This window comes from Aulonocara sp. 'chitande type north' Nkhata Bay, linkage group LG5, assembly GCF_057382095.1.
Source record: "Aulonocara sp. 'chitande type north' Nkhata Bay isolate Kocher_YH1m ecotype deep benthic linkage group LG5, A_spYH_male_GT1.1, whole genome shotgun sequence".
Classification (NCBI taxonomy): Eukaryota; Metazoa; Chordata; class Actinopteri; order Cichliformes; family Cichlidae; genus Aulonocara; species Aulonocara sp. 'chitande type north' Nkhata Bay.
In genome coordinates, this window is record NC_141348.1 from 39,634,417 (window position 1) to 39,660,388 (window position 25,972).

The 25,972-nt window shown below is 39.5% G+C and overlaps 1 protein-coding gene across 3 annotated transcripts in view; it reads right to left on the reverse strand.

Annotated features, from left to right (window-relative positions):
* Positions 1–25,972, reverse strand: part of LOC147331282 (TOX high mobility group box family member 2-like) — an 85,896-nt gene that overhangs the window by 17,105 nt on the left and 42,819 nt on the right. For all 3 annotated transcript variants that reach the window (XM_086293499.1, XM_086293497.1, XM_086293498.1), the window contains exons 3-4: positions 24,555–24,614; positions 9,666–9,953 (exon numbers count right to left, since the gene is read on the reverse strand). In XM_086293499.1, coding sequence (XP_086149625.1) covers positions 9,666–9,953; positions 24,555–24,614 — 348 coding nt within the window. The remainder of the gene's footprint in view (positions 1–9,665; positions 9,954–24,554; positions 24,615–25,972) is intronic.

Genomic DNA, 25,972 nt, shown 5'->3' on the forward strand with positions numbered 1-25,972 from the left:
CCTAAACTGTGATGTAAAGCCAGGAAACTCTGTGTGAACGTGTTCCTCTGCCATCGTTACGCCTGTCGTGTTTGTATTCACATCTTGTACATCATAGTCAAATGGGAGTCAAATAACAAAGGCTTTCCAATTATGTGTAGCACATTGTGTGCGAGATGGAATATCACAAAGCCATTGTTCCCCTGCTCCTGCTGACCTTACCTTTGAAATGGTTTCACGGCTGCTCCAATTGCCTGCACCATTTGATTTAGCTAAGGGGATTTGACCACCAGCACAGAGATGAGAGAAGGGGAGAAGAGAGTCCTATACACAGCTACAAGGAGAAAGAGGAGAGATGCGCACCAGAGGCGAGTAAAACAGCTAACCTTGCTCTGTCCTTTTGATGATTATACCAGAGTGGCATCTGTTTCATCATTTAAATAAGCTTGTTGATTGCTATGCAGGCTTTATTACTGTAGCTTCATAATAAACCCATCTGTGGATGCTATAGGATCAATAAATTGTCATGTTTTAACTTGTTAGCGCCATCTAAAATAAATCTGTCAGTTTTTAATTAAGTACTTTGTGTAGAGCTGGAGTCAATTCACTTTTAGTTGACTAGCTTCAAATTGTAAATGAAAACCAAAAGTTAATTAAACGATGGGGCATTTTGTTTTCTCAATGCTACACGATATCTGTCCAATTTAGGTTTCAAATTCTTTCTCACTCCCGCCCCGCCCTGTTTCGATATTCACTGATCGATGCCCGTGTGAGTCCCGAGACTTGTCTTTCCTCACTCCCTGCTTGACTGGAGCCATCTTGTTTAGAGTGATGGCTCACTCACACAGGTTCACGGCTGCTATTGTAAAATCAGCCAGCGTTTAATTGAAACAAATGACTATAATAATAGAACATTATCCCTGCAGGCACCCAGCCATGACAGCTTTAATTAGAGGCGCGTTCAAGAATGATCCTTCAAAAGCACAGCCGCCGCGCAACAAGGTGGTAAACACGCCTTTAGGTGGGGGAGCCAACCCTGGGTCTCTCAGCCCTCAAAGCTACTTCTCATTCACCCCGAGGGCAAAGCGCTAACAACTCTGTTCCTCAAAGAGCCGTCGAACCTCCCGCCCCTCCCACCTCCTCCTCACTCCATCCCTCTGTCTCTCTCCCTTCATCCATGTCTTTGGTTTATCAAGCTTATATATACCCAAGAGGGTCATTTACACAAGCTGAGAAGAAGAGAGTGGATTCATGAATCATACTCTACTTAACTATAAAGGCAGAGGCAAAATGCTGTATCTGCCGTCTTGTGACACCAGACAGATGCTAAGTACAGAGGCATGATGGGCAATAGATGCCAGGATGTTTTAGAAGGGGAATCAGTGTTGTTGTAAGAAATTGTTTTGAAAGTTGTCAAGACTACATTTTATTATCTGTATTACGCCATAAGGCAACGTGGCTTTGATTTAATGTAATGTGTGATGCCCTGTTTAAGGTACAGTACCAGCCAACTGTATTTACTAACACACTATTAAAACCTCATTTTATTTATTAGCTTGGCAACGGCACCGTGTTGCCAAAACAAGACACTTTAAGGTCACTTTCAATCGTTCCAATTACATGCTAGTCAAAAGGAAAAATATCAAACACTTGCTCTTGCACCTCCCGTGCTGAACTGTGATCCGGTAATTAATCTGGCAGAAAAACAGCAATACCTCACAAACCAGCAGTATAAGGGAATAATTACAAGTTTTAGCACGTACTTTATGAGAGAGAAAAAGCAGTTTACTCAAAGAATGCCTAAAGTAGCCGCAGTGTTGAAATGGAATTTGCCACTATAAATCCCAAAGCCAAAAACAGTCTATACCAACACATAAAATGCAGGAAGGACTTTTAAACGCACAAAAATGAGAATTAAAGTAATAAAAAAGTAAACAAGGATATTAATAATAATGATGTAATTAAAGTTCACCTTGAAGCATTTTCACTGGTGGCTGACTGTTGCTTTGAAAAGTACAGTAGCACCGTGAACATCTCTCAGGGTGAATCAGTAGCAGCAAAAAGGCAGTGGTTGATTTGCAGATAGTAATGTCATGATGTCCCCCTCGGCACCAGCCTCCATGTTCCTCATTACTGCTAATGTTAGAACCTCCTTTGCTTCTTTCTCTCCTCTTTTTCTCTCTGCGTCTCTGCCTCTTTCCTCCCCTCCAGTTCTCTTTCTAGTTCCTTATGTTTTTTTTTCTTTAAATATTCTGTCTCTCTTGTTCTTTCTCACAGTCCCCTTTTCTCCTTTCCTAGCTCTCTCTCAGCCCGGGCGTGTCTCTGAGCTCACCTCACAAAGCACGGCGTCAGAGAATCAGAGCCTTGCCTGACATGACATGCAGGAGATGGTTGTGAGGAGCGGTAGGGACACACACTCTTGACAGCAGAAGGCAAGGCTCCTCTGCTCCCACTAATGAGACTCCTGACTGCCGTGTCAAATGCACTTTGTGTGCATGTGTGTGGGTGCGCCCATACTTGCACAACAAAAAAATTCAGCATGCAGAAATAATGAACACAGAAACAACAAAAACCATGCAATTCTTAAAGAAAAATATTGTGCTGTGTGCATCATGCAAGTCTAGGTCAGGCCAAGGTTATAGATGTGTGCAAAATCCTCTTGCCCAGAGACTTTCACACATGTCTGATCTTCACCTCATCCTCAAGTTTTAAACATTATGGCAACAGATTACAAAACTTCTTTTTTTATAGTGATTGCACAATAGGAGGAAGGTGTCTCTTGCTTAAGAACAGCTCAGAATACATGTCTGGTATTAGAAAGGAAGGCAAACACAAGAGCAACTAGCTTGCTACAGCACTGTAATCACTGGGAATGAAGCCACACTTATAGACATTAACAGAAAGAGTGGCAGTATTGCGTTGAACTAGTGGCCGGTGACACAGCAGAGGAGGCGTCCGAGCATGAGATGACATGGGATAGTTCTCCACTGCCGCCACAGCTGAATATTCCTGGTGGTGAAAGCAGAATGGGCTGATGGATTGTTGAGATAGGGCATAGTGCAATATGGGCATGATTTCATGGCATGATAAATCTCAGCAGGGGCGCGTGGCTAAGTGTAATATGAAATCCCTTATCTTTGGATCTGCTTCATAACACTAGATATGTGCTGCAGCTGAATCTGCGTTTGTCTCTTTAGCTTCTGTTCTTTGCTTGAACGCTGTGGTTTATCAAATCTATAAGAGGAGGACAATGACAACAACATGTGTGCGATAACACCTATTTCACTCTGATGTTTTTGAAATATGATGTGATGAATTATCTAAATTGAAAATTGCCACTGCAACGATCTTCTTCTGTTACCTGTGATCAGGGTGATAAGTATTATTAGAACAGGTTTTACATGGCACTTAACAGAAGCTGGTCTGTGTTCGTGCAAAACAAGTTTAAATTACATATGCAATATAAATGAAATGCAATTTGTCCCACATAGCTGATCTTTTTAAAGTCCAGTGACTGTGTTATTTGACACCATCCCTTTAGAATTTTTCATTAAAAAGACAGAAATGAAGTCAAATCTTATCCTCCTCTTAGCTTAATCTGGCAGGTTAATTGACATCATCGGGGTAGAGAAAAAAGATGAGCTGCCATTCTGGGCTGCAACAAAAATCCCTCTAAAACGGTGAAATTGGAAAATAACCTATATTTCTTTTAGGATATTTCTTAATATACAACTACAGTTTCATATCACATTGCCAGAGAAATAAGGCACTTTCTCCCAAGAGATGAGAAAAGAATTGAATTTTTCCTTATCGGTCATCTATTTTTCCACAGAATGCTATTACTTGCTGCCTGCCGTTGCTAAGCAACAGGAAATATTAATAGGACCTTTTATTAGCTAGGCTTTACCCGTGGAGTACTAAAATGAGGAAGTGGAAAACATGAATGTGTTACATAAATCTTTGAACCTTTCAGGGTTTGCACAAGTCTCTGTTTGTCCAGTGATTTATGGCTGTGATGGTTCATTTATGGGAGAGGGCGGTGTGAAATGCCAAAATGGAACATTAGCCTAAGGGACAATTTGAAAATAAATAATCACAAAAAAGTGTGTGTGTGTGTGGGGGGGGGGGAGCAGTTGAAAGAACAGCCCTCCCTTTTCCTGTAGACTTCAAGGGGCCATCAAACAAGCAAGTGATTTTTGTTCCACTCGTGGCATTGATCATTCAAAATTATCTGTGCCTGAATCAACATTGGAATAACTAATACAAGTCCCATTCTATCACTGAGCTTGTTGAACTGTGGTGAAAAGCGACAGACGTTCCATCATTTTCTGCAGACGCTCTAATCCCTTTAAAAAATGACTTAAAATGAAGGTCTTTCAAAGGAGAAATAGGTTTTCTTCATCTGAATAAAAAGTATAGAATCGAGCAAAGCCCCAGAGAGCCGAAAGTCTTTAAAGGCACGTCGGAAAAAAAACACACGAGACAATTTTAAAGTCCATATGGAAAAAGTGTAAACACATTTAACTATAATCTTTCTCAGAAGGCTGGTTGATATAGTTTTTATTCTTTAAACTTAAAATGCGGACCATGATTTTCTCTATAAATGCATCGCCATATCTCTAATCCACTTTTTTTCTGTTTCATGTTTATACAAAAACCAGCAGGTGTACAGTATGCGATAATACGTTTGCTGAGACCCTCCATCAGAGAGAGAAAACATTAAAACACACCTCTGCTCTCTTATCATTAATTCATCCCAGCTTGTCTGTGACAAGTTCAGTTGACATTGCAGCTCATATTTCTTTCACGCAGGCTTGGAGCGCGAGCACCTGCCAGGAGCACTTAATACCTCGTGAGAAAAAAGAAAGAAAGAAAAAGAGCAAGCTTCCAACCAACTTAACGTGACAATCAAGATGGGATTAATACTTGATAATTAACCTCAACAAATGAAGATAAAAAGCTTGTGAGGAAAATCTTACATTGAAATTTTGTAACAAAAGAAATTAGAGGATGGAATTTGAATATGAATGCAGCAGGCAGATCTTTAGAGCGCCACAGCCCTCATTACAAATAAACTGACCCTCATTCAAGCAGATTCACATCGTGTATTCTGAGAAAAGAAAAAAAAGGGGGGGAGATAATACCTGGATGTTTGATGAAACTAAGGCTGCTCGTGCATATAGATCTCTCAGCTAATACTTAGCTGTTATGCATAACATCTCCTGGCTGATTATACATTCATCATCTGTTACATATTCAAAACATCACACTTGAGCCAGTTTGATGATGGCTAATACTGCATGCACAATTGAGGAACATGAAAAAAAGGATAATTTATTCCAGTTGCTGGCAACTGGGGACCATTATAAATATATCATAATTGAATATGAAGCTGTCCTGTTTAAACATATTGCAGATGCAGTGGTCACAGCACAGGCAAAAGGTGGATATAAAATATATGTATAGTTTAGTGTAAAGAGAGATGTAACAGAAAACAATGAGGCCAGAAATCAGCAGCAACAGAGATGTGTATCATTCTGGGCTGTATTGATAGGATCAATGCAACCTGAGCAAGGCTATTAAATGTCTAATGTGTTTTGGAACTTGTAGATGCTATGGCAGTGGGGGCATTAACAGAGAGAGCACCAGAGACAGGGAGAGAGGGGAGAGAGAACGAGGGAAAGTGGTGAGGTGGGGGGCTGGGAGGGAATGGGGGGGCTGCCAAGTGCATCAAAACATTGAGAAAAGAGCTCTTTGAAAGATATCAGGTTTGACCAGGAGGAGCTTCAGACACAATAACCATCATCCAAAAGAGAAAGGAAAGAAAAAGAAAAAAAATTGAATTGAAAATGGCCTCCTTACAAAATCAGGAAAGTGCAATCAGTTTTGCTTTAGAGGGTTTTGAGAGGCAGCAAAGTGGAGAAAATGAATAAATACCCTTGTTACTTTTATCAAATTAATACAGAGATTAGAAGTGAGTGATCAATCAACTAAATGCTGTCTGCATAGGCAAACTCTAAGGTTATGAGCACACTAACATATTCTTTGTATTTGCAGTCTTTTAACCTCTGGAGATGGAAAAACTCTGAACTGACAAAGATTTAAGTTCCTCTAATGACCACTTAACTGCATTTAAAACCATGTTTACAGCCTGTTAAATTAAAAAAAAAAGAAAGTTGCTTTATACCTTATTTCTTTGGATACTGACATAGATCAAAAGTCGGGGTGTGTCCGCCCTGATTGACAGCTAGCTTTGAACACTGCCCATACAGCCCATCCAAGAATCTGTGCTCATTTTAATGTTTTAATGTTTGCACACAGACCACCTAGCTCTGGTCTGCATGCTAGAGCTAGCTTAATAACTACCTTGCTAATGTTAGCTGATAGCTTAGTACTCACTGGTCTCATCCATTTATGGTCAGTTCTGGGCCCCAAAACGTAACACGCTTCCACCAAGCCAGCCAAAAATGCTAAAATGAATAAATGAATAAAAATAATGGGAATAACTGAGAAAGTTTTTTTTTTAAGTAATCACAAGTAATCTCTAGCAGGCAAATGCGTATTAACTGGCTGCTTGTCCAACAAATTAACCTCTAAATCAACTATTTTGTCATGTTTTGATATTTACTAAAGACTACAGTGCCCAGCTGTTTCATAAATGTACTTTCCAAATAAATTAAGCTTGACGTTTGTTACATATTTTCAAAGATTTACATCTTTAACAGGAGGAAAGAAAAATGAAATCCTAAAAGCACCAAGCGTTAGATACACACACCCTTAATTTGTGTATTTTAATGCAATTTATTGTCAATAAAGAAAATGCAATAAACCTTCAGTCTTGTTCTGTATTATTCATGCTTTGGCATATGTGCAATCAATCATTTTTTATAAATTTTTAAGATCCATGGCCACAGTTAAATCTGCCTGATTTAAACACTCTTTAGCCCCGCAGTTCACCCTTTCACAACAAACAAAACACACCCTCTCTATTCTCTTCAACAGCTATGATCATCTGTTGCTGCGATGCTGCTTGAGTCTAAATCCTTTTTGTTATATAATTGCCCTATTTATTTCATGTTTATATTGTTGCACCTGCATTGGAGTACTTTCAAATGTCCTCATACTTGAATCACACAGGCACAAATTTAAAAACCAGAGGCTCTCAGCCTTTTGTTGAGACAGAATAACCCCATTTCACTCAACTGAATTATCTTTAAAATATCTAATAATGAAATCCAGGCGGTACAAAAACTGGACGTATACGCTCATTTTGAATAAGAGTTACTTTTTTCTTCTAGCGTTCCTCCCCACAATGCCCTGCTCTCTCTTTCTCCCTCTCTCCATCTCTCTCTCTCTCACTCTATCCTCACCCCTCCTTTCTTCATTCAACTCTATTGCACTCTTTTCATTGCCCAGCTCACGTATTGAATCTGCCTGATGAAAACAGATCTCACTGCAGCACCACAATAGAATGGCTGATGCAGGAAAGATGAACCCTAATGGATTTTTTTTTTCAATGTGCTCAAGATTGAATATAAGGCCTGACCTCCAGATGTAGTGGATCCATTTCAACAGCAGATATATTGTTTATAGTAAAGACACAAAAACGCACAGACACACTTGGACACACACACGTTGTTCAAAGCGAGCAGACACAGCTGCACTGTACATTGTGTTTTTTAGCTACCAAAAATAGATTAAAATTCGAATGAACCTGTATTATTTATCTACCCATGTCAAGTGAGATATTCATAATGATAGCAACTCATGTTTGAACTGCAGAGTTTGCTTAATTACTCTGCTCAACAGACTGTGTCAAGGTGAGGCACCAATTTAATAGACACTCCGTTCTCAGCACAAATGAACCTCTGCTACGGTTTGGTAGTTTTGCCAGCCTGACTATTTGATTAAAAAAATTCAGAGTTCACTTTATATGCTGCTTTTTTGAAGTGAAGTTGAAGCAGAGCTCTGAAAAGATCCCCAAATGTATTCAAGAGCTCTTTTATAAAAAGTCAGAAGTAGCAAGATTTGGGAGTTTACTTGCAAAAGGCAAAAGATCACAGATCATTTTAACTGTGGTGTAATATCTCTTAACCTGTTTCCTGATTAGTGTGCTTATGTGTTAAAGCACACAAAATTTGAATTAAATTCATGTAACATAGAACATTTACAAAATGTGCTCAAAATAATTTTCATCTGTTTTCAGAACCAAAAGCATCATTTTATCTACCAGTGCTATCAGATTCCCTAGCGGTTACCAGGAGCTGCATTACATGTGCTTTAAACACAAGTTCATCATGTGTGAGTTGAACATTTAAAATCTCATGCATTTTTATCACCCAGCCTGCTGTATTCAATCTATTAAAACCACAGAGTGTGGCCCTCTGTAGCAGTAACAAATATCCTGACTGCAGAGGGAAAGACTGGCCAATCAACCAATGTCTCCGCAGTAAAGGTCATGACCAAAATGTGAAATGAATATGAAGATAAATGACATATGAATCCAATACCTTGTGGGAGTATTCCAGCATTAAAGTATATATAATGCAAAGAATGTTTAGATCTTTACTGGGAAATATTTTGATTGCTGCTTGTCTTCTGTTTATCACGAACGTTACACAATATGCCTGACCTTGATATTCATATGTATAACATATATCTTTATTGTGTAGAATAACTAAAAGATACTGAGACATGGCCAGAGACAAAACACACTGCTGATGTTTGTACTTGATGATACCGTGAAAGAACAAGAAGAAAACATCTCCTTTTCTAGAACAGCACAGCTGTATGCGTTACTATTTCTGCATTGTTTTATAATACAAGTCAGTATCAATAAAGCTATGAATGTTTAAAGTTACTGGCTTTCCAGTCATCGTCTGTTACACAAAAAAATCGTACGTTAACACTATTAACCATTTCTGTTCTTTCTTTGGGACCTACAATCAAAACATCAGCCATCTTTTCCATATATATGGGACTTTTTTATCTTTATTAATATATACATTAATTTGAACTTCAAAGTTTCAAATTCAAGCTATATTACACATTTAGGGCGCTGTGCATGGTATACTGCTAAACTGCTAAACAGATTATTTGCTTAATGCAGTCTACTCATATGTTTGATGCATAAGCTTTGCAGAGCTCATTTGTTGTGATAGTAACCTGCTCTATTTCCAACAGTTCTCATGAATGCAATTATGGTTTGGAGATGCTAATTTGTAGAGGAGCAGTTCTGTGTGGAGCTGAGGGAGTAATCAGCACGTATTCATGTTTGAAGGCCTGACAGATTGACCGATGCCTGCTGTCGAGGCAGATATGATGCTGATGGATTTACCCACAATCCTTTTCTCCATGCATTAGAGCTGACATGGCAACTGCTGAACAATCATTCAGTTCCCTACTTAGCCCCATTTACTGTGCCTTGAAAACGACATTTTCCCTTGGTACAAGGCTAAGATATTGAAATTATTTTTCATGCTTAAAATACACAAAATGCTTTAAAATGACAAAAAAAGTTTGCTCCATCATCATTTCATCCTATGTGTTGACATTGCTTACTTCATAATTTGCATTTCTTCTTTTAGGCATGAGCCAGAACAAGTTAAGTTTAAGATTAAGACCAACACTCATCACTCCCAAGTATTAAATATTTTTCTTACTGTGATTAAATGTGCGCTACTCACCGAGGGCATTTGGCTGGATACGAGGTGACTGTCCTGTCCCAGCATGTTCGACATCATAAGTGTGGGCAGCTCTGGGTAGGAATACGGGTTGATGAGCCCATTGTGTGACAACGAGTGACCGAGGTAGCCTGTAGACTCGTGCTCCATCAGGTGAAGAAGAGGAGGTTCGGGGTGGTTAGGTGGAGTGATAGGTGGGATCTCATAGTCTTCGTCCCCGGCTCCATTTCCACTTGAAGTGCCGCCACCTCCTCCTCCTCCCCCACTGCCACCTGTCTGACCTGTGTAGCTCTGTGGTGGGACAGACAGAAAAAGAAATAAAGTGAAATACACTGTTTTCATTGAGCAGAAACTGAAAATCAATCCATTTTAAGTCCCTGTGACTATTACACACAGGCTGCAAATGTAGAAATATACAGTGTTTTATAGTTTTTCTACAGTAGACAATGCAAAGTGGAAATGGCTACTTGAGCTGTCAGGAGTGGTGAATGCCCCACCCAGCAAACACTTCCATAAACGTAAACTCGCAGCTAAATCATTAATGTCACAAAGCAGGTGCGTTGCAAGATAAATTGCTCTATGCAAGGTTGGACATACGTGTCTCTGCAACTACAGGGTATGGGCAAGTCAACTACAATTCTCTACTCACATTTTAGAGAAAACCATACTATTGCAAAATTTACAAATAAATCTAATGGTTCCCAAACAGGGAACTAAAGAAAAAAATTCTGTTTTTGAGTAGATTGCATTCATTTCCAACAAACAGAAGGACATTTTTTCCAGAAGTTACATGAAAAGAATATATATGTGTGTGTGTGTGTACTTGCATATGCTAAACATTATGATTACAAGCATTAACTGTAATGTGTTATTTTATTTTGTCAAGCTAGAAATTCCACAAAGGTTCTTCTGATCTGTCATTTTACTACATTAGGTATAATTTTCCTTCAAATGTTAAACGACTCATTTTGGAACAAAAAACAAAACAATGCTCAGCGATCAGTAATATAGCAGACCAACAGTCTCTATTCGCGTGCTGTCTCTCTAACACAGTAAGTCCAATCAGATCAGGGTTCTGCACAGAGCAAGAAGAAAAGAAAAATAGCAGGGAAATTCAACGGGGAATGAAAAGCAATTTTGTCTGAGACGATCCAACTTGACTCCCATTGTAATGACTGAGTCAAATTAATCATCACAAATAATATTCTGGTGTCAGCCATTCAAGGGTTTTTTAATAGAATTTTTATGATTCATGTCTAGCAGTATACATCAAACAGTCAGTTCTGCAACATTTCTGAAATCAATTCAATATCATCTTTGTGTAGGCTGTCATCCTCGGCAGCAGAGCGGTCATTTATCTCTCAAACAGATACTTTTAGAAAATAAGGGGCATGTGGAGATGGAAGGAAGAAGAAAGGATACGGGGCGCTTTTTTTCTTGTTTTTCTCTCAACCCTGTTTTAGTATCAAGGTAAGTGCAATGGCCTATTTTGTAATTTTTGAGCACATCAATTACAGATAAAGTAGTATGAATAAGTATTTTACATCCTTGGAATGAAAAAACCCAAGACAGTTTTTCTATTTAAATCCCACGTGCAGCAACGAGCGCAAAGCCACATGAGATAAATTTAATTTTGCAACAATAAGAATGTCAATAAGAAGAAATAAGAAAAGTCTAAAGCACACATCTTAAGCGTAATGGCAAAAACAGGAGGTTTTCACTGTTGAATCAAGAGTATAGAGACACACTTAGAATTAATCCTCTTTCTTTTTTCTCTCTTTCTTTTCATTTGGCGTAACATTTAGTAAACGATTGCCTCAATTTGATTTACTTTGTCCTGACATAGCCTGCAAGCAAGTTGATATTAATTTTCTGGACTGTCCTTTGAAGACAGATGTTTTTGTAAACCTTTGGGGATAGTGTTATTGTTTGGTCTAATGGACAAGAAAACGAACATTTCCTGAGATTCAATTTCCCTCATAATTGTTGGAAGGAAACTAAATTGTCTGTTGTAAACATTGGAGCTATTGTGTGAAGTGAGTCCCTGTGCGAGTCCCTCTGAGCCACCATGTGCTTCACTCTGACTGTAGTAGACTATGTAATCTAAAGACCACCATGCTTAGTCATCATGTAGCGTGTTTATCAATCTTTTGTTTTCTCAGTAAATTAATCTACATCCAAGCTACAGAAACACTTTTCTGGTCACATCTATTGCCTTTGATTGTGCAGAGGGACAAGGACAGAAGATGTGTCATGTGTTGGATTGCTATGAAGGCTCATCCAGTGCCCTTGATGATAAAATGTAAATACCAAGGACATTCCCAGTTGGATTGTGGCAAGATAAATTATTCATATGCCTCTATTCAGAATGAGATTGCATGTACAGATCCACATGTACACTGTGGCTAATGTATACTCTTTTCTTCTTTGAAAGTAAAATCCAAACCAAGGCAATGTATATGATGGATCGTATAGACCAGCATGTGTCCTAGTATGGAAGTAGCTTTTCAAACATGCAGCCCCTGTTTTTTTCCCTTTTTTCCTCTGAGGTACTCATCATTGGTTTACTTTCAATAGTCGGGGCTGTTCTCCTTCAAAAAGCAGCAGATTCTATTTTCAACACTCTGTTTTTCACCATGCTTTATTTTCCTCATCTGATCAATGCGGTACACTATAGGGAACATTATTTCCAATACACAGTATGTTGTCTTCAGTGCGAGCGAATGCAATCTGTAACATTTTAATTAAGAGACAGATCTCTCGACTGTAAGTGTTACATACCAGCACACCTTTCATTTGAAAGAAACAGATGAATAGACAGTTGGTCTGGGACTGAGAGAGAAAATAACATTGATTGGGGAGCTTTCCAGCTTGTCTTTTATTTGGCACAGATCTCTCCCTCCCTCTGTAACACTGCCTGAGTATTCAAGGCCTTCTGGAGATGATATTGACTGTGGCTAATGGCTCATTATCTCTATATTCTTGTACTTATTAGATTATTGTTATGATGCCTGTAGAAATCAGGATTTGGGACATTGCCCATTTAATATTAAATTGCACATCCATTTTAAAATTCTCATCTGTCAATTGCAATTCATATGTTGGGTTAAAAGCTACTTTTTCAACATTACATAGCATAATGTTGGACCTCCTGGCATAATGTTGCTCTGGCATAAAATTATCAGGCTATTAAGCAGCAACTGACAGATAATAAACTACTGTTTATTTTGATAACTAACTAATTGTCCTCTTTCAGTGACAACTCTAAATATTCTTTGTTTTTTAGCATTTTAAATCTGACACATAATGACAAGATAATAATGACATTAAACATTATTTTCAGCTGTATTCACAATATTTGCTTTTTTTAGCTTCGTCTTGAAATCAAAGGAATTTCATGACGCAAACATTATTTTGACAGGTGGGCCACAGACTGGGAATATCTCCACTAGCATGACATCAAGTGACACAGTAAGTGCTGTGTTTTCAGACCGGATCCTTGCGTTCCACATGGACGAAAGAGTCCGGTGTCCTCCCAAGTCAACGTCTGTTTCGCAAAGAGGGTGGGACCGACGGCTCAGAGACAGACGATGACATATCTGTCTCGCCGCTAATATGGACTTATCTGCTTATTGAAGAGCTTTGTCAAAGCAGTGATTTATGCTTGAAATACCCATACATCACTGCTTCCATCACCTCTGGCACTCTTCGTTCTGACACCTTCCCAAAATTCACCGTGCAGCACTCTGCAAGCCAAGTAAGGCCTTGTTATCTCTCACTCCATGCAGTCCGGTTTATGAAGAAAACAGTGGATTTATCTTTGGGATGAATTTAAGAGCATCAACTTTTTTATTCCCTCTGTCACTGCTCTCGCAAAAGGAGGCTTATACTGTATATTCAAAAATGATCCTGTTTACTAGTGTACACAAAGCTCTCGTTTTAATGTAATACAGCAAAGGCAAATAATGCTTGTCTGACAACAGAGATCAGTTATTTTCAAACACATAATCTAAGAGCTGTGAACTCTTGGCTTGCTGTTGTTGATACCCTTTCTTGTTTCTCATAGCGTCTTCTTTAATCTATCCATCTCTTTCCTTCAACTCAGGCTTAATTAAAGCCATAGCTGTTCCTCTGCTACTATATCTTACAAGAGTGGGAATGGAAATGGGCAGGAGATCCAGTTACAGCCACCCTACACCTTCACTTTCCTCTTCCTCTCTTGGCTTGCCCATTCAGCTCTGTCCCTTGTGAAGCCCCAATAGTTCTGGCCCTATTCCACGTTCCTTAGACCCCGATCAGCCCCCTTCCTATCCATCCCTCTGTCATCTCATCTCCCTCTAAAACAGCCCAGCTGCTTTATTTATCTGTCAGTATTTTACTGTTCAGAAATCATAACAGGAACTCTGGGGACTGAGATGCTGTACTTGGGATGTGTTCAGTGAATGAGTGGCACAGGAGGGTGAGGAGAGAGGAAATAAACCCTTTCAAAGACATAAACCCCACGGAGAAACAAATGGGAAGAAAGGAAAATATGGAGAGAATAATTAAGGTGAGCACCAACTGTCTAAAGTCAAAAGATGCAGATGGCCCTATTCACCCCAGACCCTGAGCTGATTACTAACTAACCTACCACTGACTCAAACCAGTCTTTCTAATTGCACGTGTTTCTCCCCTTTCCTTTTAAGTTTCCCTTTTTCTTCCTTCATATATCCTGTTCCAAGTGCCCGTCTCACTTGTCAGTCAAGGTCAGGAGGTCATCCTCATCTGATCGCGTGTCAGAACAGATTAGAATCAGAGCTTTTGTGTCATGTCATATTTCATTATGCATTTGACTCATCTCGCAGGTCAAGAGGTCGCTCTGATTTGATTGGATGACAGAAATGATATAATTTGTGTTTAACCCTAGGCTGTATGAGGCTCTGAGTGGTGTACTAATGCATTTTGCAAAGATGGGGCAGACCCTCTCCACAAGCGACTAATTTGAAGTGGCACGCCGCGGAGTTGAAGGAGAGCCAGCGCTATTGCACAACATGCTGAGGTTATAAGGGAGGCTTTATCAAATAACAAACACAATCTCCCTTGTACCTCTGTTTCTTTCTGTTTCTCATATGCTTTCTTTTTATCCTGCAAACGGATGGAAGTGCCGAGTAACTAACTGCCCTCTGAGGATAATATTTTTTTGGGGGGTTGTTCCATATTAATTTGATCCAATAAAAATGTGCTACTGACCTTCCTTGCTCTTGCTGTCTCTATTTCTTCTTCACTATCAAAAAACACTTAATATTGGCAAAAGAGATAACTAATGGAGAAGCACTGTCAACTATAAGAACCACATAATTGCTGCTGAACTTTCAATTGACACACAACAATAAAATCTTTCTTAAATAGCTGTCAAACATGATAAAATAGAAAAGTGTTAGTGTCAAATTGAGTTGTTTGCTGATATTTATTTTGAAAATATCTGTATTTGCTGTTGGAAACACAGAAAGAGTTCAGGACCCTGTTGTGGTAATGACATGCAGATGCCATACAGTGAAAACTGTGATCCCCAGTATGTGCAGCTGGAAAAAGTAAACCATGGTTGCACAAGATAGCTCAGGTTTCCCAATAGTCATCTAGAGTGATGCTGATGTTGATACTGGTGTGTGTGGGTGGAGAAGAGGGCTGGAGAGAGTGAGAGGAGAAAGGATGAACCGGAGAGGAAGAAGCAGAAAATCAAGCTGCATGGGGAAAGAGATGAATCCCACTTTTCAAATTAGAATCCCAAGCAAACTTATTGTGTGACAGTGTGAATTTAGAATTACAATGTTATACTGACACACATACAGTATTATTTCCAGAGTCCCTCTGTCGCTTCATGTTGGGAGCAGCCATGTCTCGTAAACACCCGAGCCTTTTCAGCTTTTCTCATTGGCACACCACCGCCTGTTCAACAACACTTAACAACAGCCACAGGTATTGCTGAGTTACGACTACGTCAAAGAAGCAGAGAGACTCGACAAGGCCCAAAACAGCAGCCAGTCAACTGTTTTTTAATTTTTAATGACTCTTCAGTTATCTACTTTTCTGTGCCCGCTGTCAAAAATCATTATTAGGAGGTGGACAATAGTGCTACTGTGGCTGAATGACAAAACTAATTATTGTTATAGGAACAAGTGGACAAAAAAAAAAACCCCCAGCAGAATAAAGCGTTGATGGATCCTTACAAACTGACTCTAACAATGTTCAAAATAACAAAGGGAGTGCTGATGGCGCAGTCATCCAAACAAATGTGCATTATTCTCAGAATTGTTAGGATCTTGTCAGCCACAAATAACTCTGCTGCTAACTCTACACCAGGAGAAGGGGGTGTAAAGAGCATGTGGTGGGTGAGAGTGCATATGGCATTTGTGTGTCCATGTGTGTGTCATTTCAGCTCTTAAATGCTTTTGTGAACATTTCTTAGGAATCCCCCTTTTCAAAACAAAAACCTACTGTAAGAGATTGCACACTCTGTGTGAGTCCGGTGTCAGTGTGTTCTTAAGTGTCTTGCCTCGCTGGTTCAGAGTCAATGAGGCTGTGTATTGGAGGCTGGCACAGCTGGTGGGAGCAGGAGAATAACATCTGGACCGTCGTACTCCTGGTGCCATTGTTAATAAGAGGCTGGTTGTGAATGGAGGAGAGTGGAGGAGACAGCTCTCCAGGGTCAATGAACCTTCCTGTCTCTCACTAGAGTTCTGCTCTGCAAGTCATACTTCATGTATCACCAAAGTGTCCACAAAAGGAGTTACATGTACACAAGAACATGCTAGCCTTAACTAGGCTGCGTGCCGGTCAGTCAGTCGATCCAGAAGGCAGCTACCTGATTTTGGTGAGCTCCTAGAGTTTCTCTAACACAGCCTCAAGTCATTTATTTTACACCAACTGCCGTTAAGTCTTGCCACTGGGCAGCCATCTTGAAACGCCTCTGGGTGCTTATTCTTTTTTGAAGCATTATCCTAATTTACTTTAATTTTAGTGGTTGCCAGGTAATAAAACTGAATTTTAAAAAATCCAATGGCCAACTTTACCCCAAAGTAAACTCTTAAAAAGCTTCTTTTCCCACCCTCAGTTATACTTCTACCACCACCTCTGCTATTAACAAACTCTCCCATAGGTTTCAATTCAGGATTCTACTGTATTCAATGTCTCTGATGATAGTTTCATGTATCTTGACTCTGAAGTATACTCTGATAACTACAGGCTTTTAATCCATTAATATGCCATCAAGCAACAATTTTGCCAATTACATGACAAAATACACTAAGAGCAAACATTCAGGCTTATCTAATAATTGCGAGCTGCTGTGTGCACTAAATTAACATGGTGCCTATACCTGTATTAGTGTTGTCCCTGGATCATTAATAACTAATGTTGGTCCAGGTTCAGCACTACAAGTTACCAATCACATTGCTACCATATGATGTCATAGTTTTGTGACATGAAAAAACACAAAAAACTGCTGATCTCCACTCAGAACTGGTCACGTGCAATATTGAACCTTGACCAACATTAAGTATGTTGATCCAAAAACAACATCAACACAGGGATATCAGCTCAAGCAGCTATCACAAGCTTTATGCCAGTTTATTTATATTAATTAAACCTCAGGATATTAGCATAGTCACTCTTAGCAAGCTGTACTGTTAATGTGTGCAACCCCAACGAGATGCTAATGTGAATACTAATTCTTGGTCATAAGTTGGCAACAAATTCAGATATAGAAGTTACTCTTTTAAGTATGTTTGGTTCAGTGCTAACCCAGATTAGTACAGTGTTTCCAGTTCTCATTACATGCCACATGCTTTCACTATCAGTCTACTGCTATCATGCTGACTAAACAAATCTTGCAACAAAATCAAGGGAAGCATCAAAGCTCCTCCCTTATGAAAAACACTCAAGTTGAAAATGCTTGCAGGACAGAATTTGAACATCAAGCCTATTGCTAGATCACGGCACATACTGTTCCATAAACATTGCACAAGACAAAACATAGGTTATGTTTAGTCCTGTCAGGTGTTTGGTTCTATATTCTGATGTGACGAAGTATTAACAGGAGCTAAAATGATATTAGTTGCTCACAGATCTTTGCAGGAGTTCATTAAATGTCTGCAGAGTCATAAAGTAAACTAAATCCAACATTCATGCATAAAGCGCAATAACAGTAGCTTAATTATTTATGAATAAAGTTATGAATAGAGCCACAGTTTTACAGCTAAGTTGTTTATATACAACAGTCAGAGCTTGACCATAGCTGTCGGCGGCTACGGGTGTAGTGAAATGCATGTAATTAAAGTAACAGTTAAACTGTCAAATAAATGTATATTTTTATTTGTACTTAACTTCTGGGACTACCATGAGTTAAAAAAAAATAATGATTTGAATATTTGTCTACAATACCTAACACGCCCAGTCCAACTTTCCTCTGTTAGTTTCTCTGCATATTAGTCATTGTGTATGGGAGTATTTGCGATAACCAAAGGGATCTAGGGTTTTTTGTCGAGTAATCAGTTCATATTTGAATGTGTCTCTCTTTCCAGAGTTTCTAATTTTCTTCTAATGTTCTTTCGTGTCCAGTATCTCAGTGTTTCCCTGTTTTCTCCTTCCTCTATCTCATCCATGTCTTGGTGCTTTCTTTGTTAACCTGTCTTAGTGCATCCTTATTATTTGGCTTTTGGCTGTTTTACTTTGATAGCTATAGTGTGTCATGTTTTTGTATTTACTTCCTGTCTTTATCTTCCTTCCTTTGTAATTTCCCTCATTGAGAACAGTGAGTGTGGGGTGGTTAATTATGGCCCCAGTGCAGTGCTCCCACCTGTGTCTTGTTGTCCAGTCAATCCGCTGTACATTTTTACAGCGAGGGTTAGATTGTGTGCTGGCTTTTGCGGTCTGTGTTCTGCTCTTGCCCACTGTGTTTCCTATAACCCCACCCTACAGCACTACATAGAGGGATAAAACCAACTCACAAATACATTTAATATAAAACTATAAAAGCCTTTTTGCCTTAGGCTTTGTACCAACATTTTTGCTGTGCGCTGTTTAACTAGTTTAATAAGAGAAATTGTACCACCTCATTTCTACTTTCTCTAAGCACAGGAAATAAGTCAACATAGATCGATAGCAAGTCTGGGCTTTTTTCATACCTTGAAGATATTGCATCAATAATTAACCAGGTATTTTGCTAATGAATTGTGGCTGAATGGTACATTTTCCTCTATAATAACCCATAACCTTTTTTCACAGCCGTGAGGAAAAACCAATTCATGGGAAACTTTACTAAAAAAATTAAAAATAAATGAATAAATACAAATAAAAAACAGTTATGAAAAGGCTGACTAGACACTGCATTTCCCAATTTCTATTATACCCTAGCAAGAGTGGGTGTTTGTTCCTTATTGTTTTATCCAGTTGGGTGAAAGGCCTGCAGAAACACATTAAAGTTGAATCGCATTAGTTTCATCTGATCACCTAGGGCAACATGGGGACGGACAGCTTAGCAGAGCGAGGCCCTTATACAAATACACAGCTGTGCATTTATATATAATGCCATGTCAGATGAGTATTTCAAACAGAGGGCTTTTAAACAGGGCAAGAGAGAGAGGAGAGAGAGGTGGGGAGTTTCCAAATGACTGTAAAAAGGCCACGGGGACAGAGCTTTCCATCTTTCTGCTGCCGCGACAAATATGCCTGCACATCTTTTTGCTTTGTCTCCGCTCCCTGCTTCGTCAGCGAATGGCTATAGAAATATTTTGGCAGGCTGCTCTTTGTTTTCATTTTCACAAAAGATGCAGTGAGGGAGCGAAAGGGAGAAAGAGCGAGAGGGAGATCTGCTGGGTAGGAAAGGTAAAGGGATGTTGTCAGAGGTTAGAGGGACATTTGAAAAGAAGGACAAGTACAAGGGTGTACATGGAGTATGAGGACAGTTTATTGGGAAGTGGAATGAAGGCAAAAAAAAAAGCAAAATTGAGGGATCGGGGAAGAAGAAAAGGGTGACCTAGAAGAACTAGTAGAGGATTGAGAGTCAAAAGGAAAGTAAACCAGGTGAGGTGGGATAAAAGAGGCAGCAGAAAAAGGGTTAGAGATATTGGGGTGATGGGTAGAGGGTAAAGCACAAAGTAGGGGAATCAATAGGAAGAGGAGGGGGCAGGTGGAAGTGTAGTAGAGGAGGAGCCTGCCATTCTGGTACCCAACTCCAATCTAAACAGCAGGAGGAAGCTGTAAATCAGACTAATGCGACCAAGCTGTAATTCAGACCAGCAGTGCCAGGGCGCTAGTGCGGGGACCCCGAACGGCGGGAGTGTACAAAATGCTGCCGAGAGGCTTTAATCAGTGCAACGATCCAAAGATACGGTCTCCCCCAATCAGCGGGCTTCCTGTCAGTCACACACGACTGAACCGGACCAATCAGGCTCCACCAAGATTCCAGACATGCTGGCTGGGCTTTGGGCTGCTGCCAAACAAGAGAATTATTCATCTAAACTGGAAAGGTGGAATGGGCCTTTAATTCAGAGCATAGAGGGAAGAGGTGATAGATTTGTCAAAGGTTGGACATAAAAGACTATGGGATCATGTTCTACAATGGCTCATCAGAAACATATGGTGGAAGATGAGAGACACAAGGGAGCTTTAGAGAAGGACTTAATCATATTCATAAGGGGGGAGTTCCTGCAAGTTTAAGCACCAGAATATGTGACAGGCATATCTGTTCAGATCTGTTAACAAGAGCTCTTATGCCAATAAATCTCTCATTAAACACGAGATGAAAAAAAATCACACAAAAGCCCCATTATGAGTTTAATCTGACAACTTGTTTAATAAACATAATGATGTTCACAGCTGCTGACTGTCCTAAAAAAAACCCCAACCAAACAAAAATAAAAATATTTCCATCGATCTTTGTCTAGTTCTCCGTGTCTAACATGTCTAACAGATCTGCTGTTGGCAGTCACCTCTCTAATTACAATTACAACACCCATGGGACTTCCATAATCCTTGCCAGCAATGAGCTACAAAATAGTAAGTGAGATGAGAAATTGCATCAAACTTACCATGAAAACATCATTCGAACTCCGAGCATGTAAAACAGGCAGACAAACTTTCAAATTGCTCGCTATCAGAAGCTGCCTTTTTATACCTGCTTTTCACTCAAAGGGGAAGGAGGGCAGTGCATTAACTTAAAAGTGAGCGGAAAATGCAAATGTAGTCCACTTTATCATCAGGCATTCAAACAGACCCTTTCAACTCGACAATCCATAATATTTCAGCTTTGATGATCAGGAAATGGCCGTGGCTCGATGGTAACACCGAGCTAGATTCTGCTCTGGTAGTGGTGTAGTAGTAGAACTAGTGTGACTGGCTGGGCTACACACACTGTGCATGTTAAAGCCACATGCAGAGTCTTGGCAGTAAAGACGCTACAGCAGCAGCCAATCAATAAAACCTTGTTACGCTAATTGCGAGATCATAATCTCCATTCCTACTTCTGCTGAATATCCAAACAGTCACTCCATTAGCCGAATTATTCCCCTGTGCAGTTTCTCCATCTCCACCCCTCCCCCTTCCATTTCCTCCTCGTGTTCTCTTTTCTGTGACATATTTCTCTCAAACAGCAGTTCTGCTAAATTAATTCATAAGTCAGGGAGAAAGACATCAAAAGAAAACATTGTCAAGGTAAAGTGCTGATGAAGTATATACTGTTTCTTTCACTTTGCTGTGGAGCTATGAGAAGGAATCTCTCACAGTGCATTATCTTTGATCGTGTCGCTTCGCACTGCTCTGTTTAGTTATAGCGAGAGGAATCTTACCTCAGGTGATCTGGTCTACTAAGACCTTTATGATACAAAAGCCTCTCTACTTAGGAGGTGCTCTAATCCTTGCCACTGTGGAGATTTTCTCAGTTCAAACTGTGACAACACTAGGAAATACCAGAGCTTCTTCTCGTTGGTTACTCTTTTCTACAATGATGCCAGGACAATGGCCAGTGGCCACAGGGGCAGACAAAGAGCTTGTTGATGCTAAGACCAGGGTCCATGACCTTGTCATTGAATCACTAACACTTTGTCACTCTGCTTGGGGGGAAAAGAAACTCTACAGAGAACTAAGGAGGGTCAGACAGCAATGCTCATGGGAACATCGATATGACAATGGCACTGACCCCATTTCCTTGTGACTCATCACTAGAACGTACCCATCTAAGCACTGAACAGTCTGATAAGGTTGCGTTGCCAGATTTACTCACCAGCACCCTGTGAATGACCTATATGAATGTGCAAGACATATAGAAAATTAATTCATATAGGTAAGCCACGTTAAATAGAGCAATTACATGGTGAAACCGAAGTGAGAGAAAGCCGAGCACTGAAAAATACACTCTTCACAGAGTTTCGAGGCAGAACTGCTGACCCAAATGCATTTAAATGCAACGGGGGTAGAGACTGAAAAAGAGAAACAGTGAGCAAAAGAGCAAAAGAGGGGGAGTCAGAGAAAATGGGTGAAAGATAAGTTGAGGGAGATAATAAAGCAGCAACCACAGAAAAGTCAGCTTTAGGCAGTATGATTAGTTTAAGTTCGAGATAGAACATACTGAGAATAGCAGAGCACACTGCTGTATACCGCACCCAACTGTTCTGTAAGAATAACACTAATTAATAAAGGATAAGTCTTGTTTTACCTAAACACTTGCAAACAGCACGAGCGTTAATGCAGTTGCTTCTGAGGAACACGAAGCATATACTAGCAGGTATAGAATCGTATTTTTCGTGTCGCATTAGTGCAAGAAATGATTGCACTTTATCAAAACATGCTTTGATAATGTCAATCAAACTGCGGCTTTGTTCCAAATTTAGTGATTAAACACTGAAACGGAAAGCATGCATGGATATAAAAAATCCCTTTATTAGTGCTTATGATGTCGTTGATGTGAAATGCATGATGAAAATGAGCTACCGAGTGGTAGTTTGAGAACATTACAACGAAATAATTAATTGAAAAGTTAATGCATAAAACGAGTGAGGTTACATTTTGTGTGTGCTGACCACGAAGACGGTGTAATGTAAGAGTAAGTAGAATGGGTTAGTGACGATTATTCAAATTGACAGAGTTCAGTGAACCGTCTCAACAAAGGTGCCCTCAACCTTTATTTACAGTGACTTTTTTCCAGCGCGATCGCACTATTTAAAAATCTGCTTGGATAAAAAATGTAGCACAGCTAAAGAGGTGCAGATCAGTGATTTTTGGATTTTCCCATCTCTATGTTTTGTTGTCAGAGTGTGTGTCCACCCCTTAGGCCTCCCTGATTCTAGCTGTCAGAGGGAACGAGAGGCTAAACTTGGTGAAGCGGAGAATAGAGCAAGGCACATGTCAAATGTGAGGGGATCTTGAGTAAACAAAGTATAACACAGAGCAAAGCAAAATCGTCTCTCATCCTATCACCATCTTTCACGCTATTTCCCTCTGTCTCTTTGTCTCCTGCTTCCCTGTTTTCTACCTATCTGCCGCTCACTCTTGTCTTCTCTAACAAACCGCAATGCTTCGCCCTCCCATCAGTAACTGGTGCTGATGTCTAATCAGTCAATCAGCACTACAGTAAAGCCACATGTGCTATATGAAATTAACTGATAAAAGTAGTGGTTAGCAGTTTTTTAGAAAGTGAAGTATCTGCATGACAAATCTGTCAAATAACAGCGCTGTCCCACTTAAAATGACTTTGTGGCAGTCCTAATAGTCTGAGCCTTCTGAATTAACTTTACATGTGTAGAAAAGACAACACAAGCAGCTCTGTGTCCTACTCTGGGCCATAAGCCAAACCTTAACAAACCAGAGCATTAAGAAATTTAGCAAAAAAGCAAATGCAACTGAAACACAGAACTACTGTAGCCTACGGGTTGGTTTTAATAATTGCAATTGACAGGGACAAATTCCCCGCTCCCCTGTGTATGTCAGATGGGCTTATTCCCAAACTCCACAAATCCCCCAGTCCAAACACAACCATATGGTCTCCCAGTTGTTCATGACCAGCTGTGCTACAGTGTATCTGGCAGGGTTGCCATGTGCTATAGAAGAGCAGTGACTCGCCCATTCTAACTTAATAAATTCTTTGTAATGAAGCCAAAACATTTCTTTATGTCGGCTTTTGCCAAAATTGTGTGCAAAGAGAATGACTGAATATCAGGAATATAGGGAAGTAAAATTGTATGACGACTGTCACTTTACAGTAAGGTCAACGCTCTTTTTATGGGAAATTTGCATAGTTTCACTGGTTTAGCTTCTCTGGTTTCTGTGTACTTAGCAGAAATCTAATCATGATAGGTTAGTACTGTGATGAATTGCTAACCCAGTGCCTACTGCACTATAAACGTAGCAGCAGTGTTCAGCTTCAACTTATAAAAGACAAGAACACATGTTTTATGTTTTATATTATGACGTAACCAATCGTATATTTAATAAACATCATGTCTTATATTTCAAGAATATAGTTCTTTAAAAAATGCGCTTACAGTGCTTAATTTTAAAAGAGGCATTTGAATAAGCAGATTAAGTAGTCCATAAATTTCATTGTCAAGTACATATGTAAAAATGTTGCATTTATTACTACATTACCAATTTTACTGTTAATTGCTCTTTGAATGATTGTAACATCATTTTATTTGTTTGCATGCAACATATGGAATATAGCATGTTCTGTGTGGCATATCTGTGAGTCTAAAAAAGAATAAAATATCTTTAGTCCACTTGCTTTCAGCTTATGTCACATAAGTGTGTGGTTCCTTTCAGTAACAGCGACTTATTGTACATTTCAACAAGACTTGACAACAGTGAAAGAAAAATGGCTTCAAGACTATTTAAGGTCTTCCATTATTAGAAATTTGGACTCACCTGGTTTGGTGCGAGGAACTCGTGATTGTTTTCGTTCATGTACATGTTGTCACCATCAAACTGTAGTGCAGAGACACAGGGAGTGAGAGAGAGAGAGAGATGAGAAAACAGTGAGGCAGAGGCCAACAGATCACAAAAGGGATAAAAAAAAAAGAAATTCTGTCAGTCAGTGCCGATACAGAAAGAGTGTAACACTGCAGCCTAATGACTGCAATAGACCTCGATGCTCCAGTGAATGTCAGTAATTACAGTTCATTAGAGACTTGTATAATTAGGCCCTGTCAAAGCTTGTGTAACTCACACTCTTCCTCTTAGCTTGCCTACAGCCTGAGTGTGTGTTTGTAAGTGTTATGCACACCTAACTGCCATTATTCTCCGTGTGTCATGAAGCAACAAAGGCACAACAGAGTAATAATCGCAACTGCAGCCACCGATGTCTAGTTAGTTGACTACCCAGTTGGTTCAGTCAGTCAATCTTGCACATTCATATCTACTAAAGAAAAGGTTTTTTTCATTTTCTTTCCAATCGCGCTAGAATGAAACGGTCTGTTGGTTGGTCAGTGAGTCCACCACTTTTAAATAGTTTAACATGTATGGGACATATTTTCATAAAATAAAGTACAAATATCTAATATTCGGGGATTGTCCCTCTGGGGAGTTTTGCTCCACCACCATCATTAGATTATTTTTTTACTTAATGACATTGCCATCGTCAACTACTGCATGTATTTAATGCAAATTAACAAATGTTGATTTGTGTTAAATTAACATTTGCATTTAGTGCAACATCAGTCATCTATGTCTTTCTCAACATTAGCCTGCTAGTACTGCCATTATTAGTATATTGTTTTGCAAGCCTCTGAGGCTCTGTAGGTGCTGATTTGTAAGCATGAAAGGTTAATCAAAGGCAGCACTGGTGGCAGTAAATAACCTTTGTAAGTCAGCTATTACGTAGTATTAATCAAGAAACTGATCTACTGTGCTAGAACGTCTGCTTGAACAAGTACAGGAGTTTCTAGTTTAAATGTTAACAAAGACAAGCATTAAAAAATATTTCTGTTAAGATCACTCTGTTAAGATGAGACAAGTTTTTCACATGGAATTACATTTAAAAAACAAAAAGATGTAGATACCATGAAATTACCAATTGTTTTTTAGCCCCACTTTGAAGCTTCAGCTTTAGCACTATGATCGCTGCCATCTATGTGCTTTTTAGAGCCAGAATTCACTACGTCAGGACAAGAGACTCGAGTGCTACCCAAGCTGCATCATTAGAATATATGTGTGAGATGCACAGGTCTGCTAATTAATTGCAAGTCCATCCATCCATATTCTGCTTATCTAATTCAGACTGGCAGTTAGGCTGGAACCTACCCCAGCTGTCATGGGGCAAGAGGCAGCGTGCAACCTTGACAGGT